Consider the following 9,786-nt stretch of genomic DNA (forward strand, 5'->3'; position numbering starts at 1 on the left):
GACCTGAGCAAATAATTTGCTTCTGTGATGAGTACTACAGTCAATGTCGTCCTGTCTTTGCTATCTCGTTGATGGTATTTTTGGGTTTGAATGTTTATTTCTGATCTAACTTGTTTAAACTATTCATACATACTTTTCTTAGTCACAAGTAATATTTCTCAAATTTGGGTTTGAATTAATCCATTATGGAAAATTCGTTGTAAGATTATTTATGGCGATGTATTTTTTAAATAAGCTACAGTGTGAAGTGAAAAATTACATAATTGTGCTCCAGATTGAGTAAAGGGGCGAGACTGATATTGATTATTGAGATATTTACTAATTTTTTTTTTCTAAAAAAAGGGGAAAAATCCCGTTACAAGAGTACACTATATGCAAGCAAATTATTAACAATGAAAACAAGCTATCACAGCTAGATTTAATATTTTTTTATTAAGTGGAGACAACGATGAAGGGGTTGATGTGATGGAGTACCTACTCAAAAATAATTGGTTGATTTGAGACAGTACAAAGAGAAGAAAGCACATTCTAGCCTATAGGAGAAGACGGCCCAAAGCATCTTTTATATGAGATAAAAGCTAGTGTAATTGTCCTCTCAAATCTCACCATCCTTTATATAAGATAAAAGCTAGTGTATTTGTCATCTCAATTCTCACCATCCTTTAAATAAGACATCCATTATATTGGATTGACGTTATGTCTCAATTACTCTCTTTCGCTTTCTTTTTCTTACAACCCGACATATTTCTCCAATTACCAAAATTGCTGGATAATTTTCACGTCTCATCAAAAATCATACTAGCAATTAGCATGCGTTGGAAACCATCTGAAAATGAAAATTACGCATGAGTTTCAACTACGTCATTTCTTTACCAAGATTCCAAACTTTTCTTTGTCTATTTCCAAATTCATCACCTGATTACATTTTTGCATCTGAGTTAATTAAAAATAATTGAAATAATTACGATAAAAGAGGGTAAAAATGCATAGCATTTCCCTTATAGAAAGAGGTAGAGGGTAAAAATCAATGCTGTTGTTATTCTTTGAAACGACAGCATCAATATTCAATCACATTAGCTGCCCAAAATATGAAGTATATATTCTATATTTCACAATTTTTTGCTAGTTTTTGTTACAAATATTAGATGCACAGCAATTTTTTTTTTGAAAGATGATGCATAGCAGTTAATAGACCTAATATTAATCCATGAGGCATTAAAGTGATTGTTTGATTTTAAAAAGTTTTTAAATTATTTAAGAGAATTTAAATAAATATTTATTCTTTTATTATATTCAGGTATGTTTATTTATTTTTATTTTGAGTCAAATAAATTTTTATAATTAATAATTAATTAATTGTTATTAATTAAAATATTACTTGTAATTTTTATACTCAAGTGACATTAACATGAAAAGTAAAATATGTCTTAAGACCATGACATCATATCATATAAATATATCATATCATCATCTATTATGATATGTTAATATATCATATCAATGTCACGTGGCATTAAAAATGGCAATGAGCATTTTAACTAATAACAGTTAATTAATCGTTAATTATAAAAATTTATTTGACTTAAAATAAAATTTTAAAGATTTGATTAGACATAATAAAATAAATAAAAATTTATTTAAACTTTACTACATAATTCAAGAATTTTTCAAATATTATGTTTTTGATTTATCAGTAACTAAGTTAATAGGGTGAGATTATGCACCTTCTCTTGCTGTTGAGCAAGCTTGTCTTCCATAGTTAGGTAATGATATCGAATCTTGATTTGTCATTAGATTTGTAACAATTATTAAGCTAATCAATAAAAAGTCTTTTATAACTTTTGATATTAATTACCTTCAGATTTGGACAATTTTAATCTAATTTTTCATACTTTGCTCCTATTCCATCCATCTACATTAATTCTAGTTAATTAAACAAAAGTAGATGATATTTAGTGGTGGGTGAAGGTATTTGTTTGCGACATGAAAATGGGACATAATAGATTCTCGTTTTTTGGCCGTGAGGACAAGGACTAGTGTCAGACGCGGAGAACACATGGGCTAGGCTGAGAGGTGGCCCGCCTCGGACCCTGAGTCACGTCAATTCTCGTTTCTGTGCTTGGTCCTTGGATGATGATCAGCATAGAGAAAGATGCCGACATTCGCCTCATTGAGCTATATGCAGCTTTGCCCCTGTTTGTTTACCTCTTGCCACCCCTAGTACTAGTAGCAACGGTTGGTAGATAATCTATAATATAAAAAAGTTTTATTCAAATGTAATTATTTAAATTAAATATTTATTTAAATTAAGATGTTTAAATTTAAATAGGAATTATTCATCTATTATATTTAAATTTAATTTATTTAAATTTAAAATAATACTCTATCTCTATATTCTTTATAGGTTTATAAATAGTGAACAGATTGATTCTTTCACACAATTAGTGAGTTGTTTTATAAGTCAAAAAAATCAAAAAAAATTTTACTTCATTCTTTAGGTATCATAGAAAGTTAAAAAGTTTTGAAACGTGTAATTTTTTTAGCAAAATTTTAATAGCTGCTCCACAATAACAAGAATGAAAAAATCAGTATATGTACAAAGTAAGATTTGTAAAATAAATTGAAGTAAAGTATTTATTCAAAAAGATAAACCCACCTTGCACGACAGAAACCACAAGTTGATATTCGAAATTATAATAGTGGGTCAAGAAAGAAACATTATTGACAAGGATACCGGGAAAATCCAAATTCATCTCTGTTGTGTCCCATCAACTGGTTGTTTCGGATGGTAACGATAGATAGATAGGATATCAATCAAATAATGCAACGAACGAAAACGCCAAAATAAATGAAATAGACATACGACCAATAGGACTACAAGAACCCATCTATATTTTTATGATTTCTAGTTTGATTTGATGATTAAGGCATCTTTTTCCTTTTCTCTTGCAATAATTAAAGCATCTCTGCTTGGCAAATTTGAGACACTCTTCGTGTTCTTATGAAGAAAAGGAACGACTTTCTAAAATCATAATCATAATCTCAAGATAAGCTTTTGTACGGCGAATGAAATTCTAGCACCAGGCTACCGAGATCATAAAAACTTTATCCAAGTTTCTTTTACACTGTGAACTGCTTTTTTAAGATATTTTTATGGAAGATCAAATAAATTAGATTTGTCAAAAATTAAACAATTCGAGTTGATTTTAAGGATTATTACATTTCTTAATGAGTCTAAAAGAATTAAAAATTTAAAGTTTGAATGAGAAAATGTTAAGGATAACGATTATATGATCTTTCATCATTAGAAAAACTAATCAGTCACTCGAGCTTACTTTAATGGTAAGAATAGAGTGAGATTTGGGTAAAAACCTTAGATTCGTGTTGCTCCCAATTGTACCAAAAAACAAAACAAAAGCCTTTGTGATTTATCAAATAAATGGTAGAAGAAAAAGTAGTTCAAAGTTTGGAAATCCTTAATTAATTAATTAGTTTATCGAAGAAGTAGAAAATTGAAATTGATTGTATGTAGATAAGATTGAAAGGAAACATGAATAGAAAATAACTCTACAACCTTATCCCTTTGACTAAAAAAAGTTTATTGTATGAGAAACATAGTTCCGTAAACCAGTTCACGACAAAGACAACCCACTACAATAAATTTGATTTTTAGTTGTAATTTTAACTTATTTTTTATCTAAATATTTTAAGTAAATATATACATACATTCTTCACTATAAATTTGTAATGTGACATAAAATTTTTTAAAAATTTTAAGTCATATAAAAAAATTAAATAAATCGTTATTTACGTTCAATCAAATATTTATATTTTTATTTTTGATCAAATGAACTTTACGACTAATTGATTAATTGTTGTTAGTCAAAATGATAAATATCATGTGACTATATTCTCATGTCATATTAAGATGTCACATTTTCATCTAATATAATATGTTAGCTTATCACATTAATGTCACATGATGTAAAAAAAACTATCGATGTTGGAACTAATTATAATTAAACAACTATTAGTTATAAAAATTTATTTGATACAAAATAAAAATATAAAAACTTAATTTAACATAATAAATGAATAAAAATTTATTTAAAATTTTTAAATAATTCAAATTTTAAATATTATACCTGACATTATCAAAACTACAGTTTAGCAGCACTCTCTTAATACTTGGAATGTAGTAACACTTTGTAGATTAGGCTTTAATCGTAAAACGCATGCCCATTTTTTGGACACCTTCACCAAATCTAATGAATCCATGTGGATATTCTAGTACATTTGGGTATGAGCTCGCAACAGTTTACTTGCTTTGGCTATAAATAGAACCAAAATAAGATGTTTTTTTTCACTGCACCCGCAACAAAAGAGTGATCAAACAAAAAAATTCTTAAAATTGTCATTAGCAATGAGCACTGCTGGTCAGGTTATCCGTTGCAAAGGTGATTACCTGCACGTCTCTCTGATACCCATGCAACTTTTTCCTGCTCATATGGGTTACATATTTCGTCTGCGCTTTTGCTATCGTTTTTGCATTTTGAAGGTTTCAGCTCAGGGGCTTTGGTGATAAAGTAAACTGTCTGTTGTTTAAATTTAACTTCTGGATCATAGTCAAAGATGGAACCAAGGTGGTGGCGGAATGACCATCATCTCTTATGCAAAATTCTGAATTAGTCATTGATTATATTTAAAATATTTCATGTAAAAAAAATTAAATTGTTATATTGAATAATGTTTTTATGATGTTATGATTCCTTTGAATTGATCAGAAGGGTAAGAGAAATGGGTTCGTTGTGTGTCCAAAACAACATGCTACTGTATACTTATATGTTGTAGTGGAGCTTTCCTGAGCAATTTGTTTGAAAATTCTTCTTCGCATTTAATGTTGTCTGTTGACTGATTGATTGATTGTGAGAATTGTTAGGCTAATTAAATTAATGTGGTATGAATTGTAGCTGCTGTGGCATGGGAGGCAGGGAAGCCACTGTCAATAGAAGAAGTGGAAGTTGCACCACCCCAGAAGCAGGAGGTCCGGATTAAGATACTCTTCACTTCTTTATGCCACACTGATGTCTACTATTGGGAGTGTAAGGTAACGCTTTTCTTTTTGATTTCTGCTCCAATTATCTCTCATAATTGGTTTTGTAATTTTCTGATGAGGAAAAAGGCATGTCAATTACACAAAAAAAAAAAGTTTTTAATTAACAAAGCATTGTGTAATTAAATAATCTGTGAAAAATCTTTGGCTTTAATTATTTTAAAGTGTGGGTATTTTATATGTTGGTTTGTAGTCTATTTTGAGGACAATGGTACTTGTGCTTGAAATAACCATTTTTTCCTTCTTTTAATTTGGCAGGGATACACTCCTCTGTTTCCTCGCATTCTTGGTCATGAAGCATCAGGGTATGTAACAAGCTAATCTATTTTGCCATTTTGTTAGCTAATTTTTATATTTCATTAATATAAAGCTTATAAAATCATTTTGTTTAGTGATTTTATCTAAAAAATCCTTTAACAAAATATTCAGTGTTTACACCAACCTCTAATAATATTTTAATTTTTCAATCTGAAAATTTGTAACATATTCCTTTTGTCCTATACCAGGAAAGCATGCCTGGTTTGCCTTTTAAGCTTGCTACTCTGAGTAATAACATTCCTATTCTATCTATTAATAATTAGACTTGTCTGAACTTGGTGGTGCAATTAGGATTGTGGAGAGTGTGGGAGAGGGTGTGACTGATCTCCAACCGGGTGATCATGTTCTCCCTATCTTCACCGGAGAGTGCAAGAAATGTCGCCACTGCCTGTCAGAAGAAACCAATAACATGTGCGATCTGCTTAGAATCAATTGCGATAGAGGTGTTATGCTGGCGGATGGCAAAACCAGGTTTTCCATCAACGGGAAGCCTATCTACCACTTTGTTGGCACCTCAACTTTTAGCCAATACACTGTTGTGCATGAAGGCCAGGTTGCCAAGATCAACCCAACTGCCCCGCTTGACAAAGTCTGCCCTATTAGCTGCGGAATATGCACAGGTATAAGCCTCGGGGAGAAGGGATAAATGATGTTAATGACACTGAGAAGTGAGAAATTTCTTGTCTCCCACTAATCATCTTTGCTTCTCCGATTTTAGGTTTTGGGGCCACCGTGAATGTTGCTAAACCAAGAAAGGGTCAAACTGTTGCAATTTTTGGACTGGGAGCTGTTGGCCTTGCTGTGAGTTATTCTTGTTCTTCTTATGATTTTCTCTAGGCAACTAAAAGGAAAAGGTATTGGATTGATTTTATGCTTACAAACTTTCTTGAAATTTAGGCTGCTGAAGGAGCAAGGGTTTGTGGGGCTTCTAGGATCATTGCTGTCGATTTGAACCCCAGAAGATTCGAAGAAGGTAGCATTAGTTTAGTCGTTATTCATAATACATACAAAATCTTGTTGGGTCCCTGGTTAAGTAAAGCTACTAACTCATCATATTTCTTCTTATTCCTGCTGCAGCCAAGAAGTTTGGTATAACAGAATTTGTGAATCCAAAAGATTACAACAAGCCAGTTCAAGAGGTTGGTTCCAGCTTGAATATTATCATCAATTTTGTATGCAGCCCTTTAGTTGCAACATGCAAAAAATATGTTTTACAGATATTAACATATATCACTTCCAATAATTAGGTGATTGTCGAGATGACTGGCGGAGGAGTGGACCGCAGTGTGGAGTGTACAGGGAGCGTCCAGGCCATGATTTCCGCATTTGAATGTGTCCATGATGTAATTAGATTATCCAAACCCCCCCTCTGTTAAAAATAGAAACTATACCCGTTACTTTGTCTGTTTTAGCTGAAAAAATATATGGATATGCTTCTATTCAGGGTTGGGGTGTATGTGTGCTTGTCGGTGTGCCAAAGATAGATGATGCGTTCAAGACTCATCCATTGAATCTGCTGAGTGAGAGGACTCTCAAGGGTGCTTTCTATGGCAACTACAAACCTGTCTCAGATATTCCTAATTTTGTCAACAAATACATGAACAAGGTGATGAGTTTCGGTATCTGTTTAGACAATTCCTTACCTACTATCCATCACTCAGTCTTCTAGCTCCATATATATGCGAATATGATAACATGACGATTTCTTGATGTTGCAGGAGCTGGGGATCGATATGGACAAGTTCATCACTCACTCTCTACCTTTCGCCGACATCAACAAGGCATTTGATTACATGCTCCAGGGCATCGGTCTGAGATGCCTGATTCACTTGGATGCTTAGGGAATTGCTGGGAATATTGCTCCATGGATGAAACCTCTATCTTGCCTATGTACAATATTTGTCTATTTGCTGCTTTTCAGTTACCAAGACTGTTATCAGTATAAAACTCTACCCTGAAGAGTTCTACATTATGAGCTGAGAGAATAAATAATCTGTACCAAAATGGTTTGCGGTTGTGAAATAAATTTGTACTAGTATTTTCCAGACTTCAATGAATAATGGTCATCGTGATTTTGCATTATATATATATTGAAAAGAACATTTTTTTTATTTGTTAACACAGTAATATATATATATATATATATATATATATTGAAAAGAACATTTTTTTTATTTGTTAACACAGTAATCATCTCTAAATTGTAAAATATGTGTTTTATTAGCGAATCTAAATCTTCTACTCTCATTCTCTATCCCATTTTTTACCTCAACTCTCATAAATTGCCACGTCAATTTTTTTAGGCTAAATAAGTAAATAAACCTTCCGAACTATATCAAGAAAGTCAATTTAATCTTTATCCTTTTATTGCGTTCAAATAAATCTCTAAACTTTTATTTTAAATCAAATAAACCCTTCACACTAATTATCAACTATACAATCAACAAGTTTTGATGCCATATCATCTTCCATGTGACATGTTGATGTATAATCTTGATGACATCAATGTCACGTGCTAGATGGGTGGCATAAAAAATTGTTGATTATGAATTGGGGTTTTTTTCTTTTTTACTCATTCAAAGGTTCAAAAATGATTAGTCAGGGATTTGAAATAAAAAATTAAAAAAAATCTAATTGCTTCAAATTGATTACCATCGTTTTTTAAGTAATTATCATCTTCTTAATTGAAGCCTGCATCTTTCCTAACAAAAAACAAAGCCTTCATTTTTCTTCAACATTCCTTAAACCCAACATACCTTATAGTCAAAATGTTCTCCTCCATCTGAAATTTCTATTCCTCTTCTAAAAATCGTTCTTTGGGTAGTTTTGAATTTTCAAAATTTGCAAAAAATGTGGAGAGAAGAGAAGAGTAAATAAAATTCAACACCATCAAATTTCCCTTACAAATTTTAAGGAAAATAAAAGTATCAGATTTCCCTTACAAATTCTAGATAAGAGAATAAAATGATTTGACCTTTTTTTTATTATGGATCAACATTGTGTGTCTTTGTTGGGTTTCAATATTATAAATGTTATGTGTCCTACCTTTACTCTTCCTCTTCTCAAAATTGTTTTTGAGTATTTTCGGATTTCTCTATACCAACTTTCAATTGAACAATAATGGAGGTGTTTTTTGTTAGGATGGATGGATGGTTATCAGCTAATAAATGATGGTAATCTGTTTGAAACAAGTAAGGTTTTTCTTAAAAAAAAATTTTTGTTTCAAATCCTTAACCAATATTTTTTGGACTTGGAAAAGAAAAAAATTCAATTCCAAGTTAGTAGTTTTTGATACCACGTCATCTCTTATGTGGCATTGACGTAATTAAGATGATACGTCCACATACCATGTGAAAGATAACATAGCATCAAAAATTGCTAATTGTACAGTTGACTAGCAGAAGTTAGTCAATAATTAGTGAAAGAGGTTTATTTAATCCAAAATGAAAATTTAGGAGCTTATTTGAACACAATAAAAAGATAAGGGTTAAATTGACTTTGTTAATATAGTTCGGAGGCTTATTTGGATATTTAACTATCTTTAATTATTAGGTTAATACATGTATGATTTTAATTTTTTTAAAGTTTTTTTCTCTCATATTATTTCCCTATTTTCATAATAAATATTTTAGAATTTTTTCATACGAAGGGTTGAAAACATTGAAGCCTTTTGTTTGGCTCTAGATGTCAATTTTGGCAAAAAACCAAATACATACAATTAATTAACTAACTAGACAAACTAAGGTAAATTGAAGTAGCCACACCAAGCGTGTATAGTGTACACGTCAATGGCAGCCATCGCGACCTCAATAACATTTGCTCACAAAACTTGCCATCGCTCCAAACCCCACAATCTCCATCTCTTCAACACCGCCTTGTTGACAACATTAAAGAATGACCCAAGCTTGAATCTATTCCTTTAACAAATCAAACTCTTAGCTCTAGATATCAAATTCCAAAATCAATTTAAATTTTTAACGAAAAGCACATACTCAATTCTTCGCGAACTTTCATTAAATTGAGTATTGTAGATAAATAAGCCAATTTTGAAGCAAATTAGAGGACAAGAGACGTATTTGTTCTTCGAAACTATAAATTAATATTAAATTATGATTTTAACGTGATAAAATCTTATGAACATACTTTAGGGACAGAGTGTCACGACCCGGAACTCCCATCGAGCTCGTGACAATAGCTGCGAAGCCTCGACAGACATTCTTCCCCCGAATGCCCTTCGAGACCTCGCAAGGCTTTTGTATCAGTTTTTCCACTCCTCTCTCTTTTTCCCCCCTTTTTTTGAATAATAAAATAAAATAAAAATATTAATTAAAATAATCTATTTTAATGCAAAACAA

The 9,786-nt window shown here is 31.3% G+C and overlaps 1 protein-coding gene across 1 annotated transcript; it reads left to right on the forward strand.

Moving 5' to 3' along the window:
- Window positions 1-4,296: 4,296 nt before the first annotated feature.
- LOC18592534 (alcohol dehydrogenase class-P-like) lies at window positions 4,297-7,513 on the forward strand. The gene is made up of 10 exons (XM_007019326.3): window positions 4,297-4,457; window positions 4,971-5,107; window positions 5,372-5,418; window positions 5,723-6,051; window positions 6,150-6,232; window positions 6,329-6,404; window positions 6,509-6,570; window positions 6,679-6,774; window positions 6,876-7,037; window positions 7,150-7,513. The coding sequence occupies exons 1-10, from the start codon at window positions 4,424-4,426 to the stop codon at window positions 7,270-7,272; spliced, it is 1,149 nt and encodes a 382-aa protein (XP_007019388.3). The 5' UTR covers window positions 4,297-4,423; the 3' UTR covers window positions 7,273-7,513.
- The last annotated feature ends 2,273 nt before the right edge of the window (window positions 7,514-9,786 follow it).

This window comes from Theobroma cacao, chromosome 8 (assembly GCF_053813885.1).
Source record: "Theobroma cacao isolate CCN51 chromosome 8, ASM5381388v1, whole genome shotgun sequence".
Taxonomy (NCBI): Eukaryota; Viridiplantae; Streptophyta; class Magnoliopsida; order Malvales; family Malvaceae; genus Theobroma; species Theobroma cacao.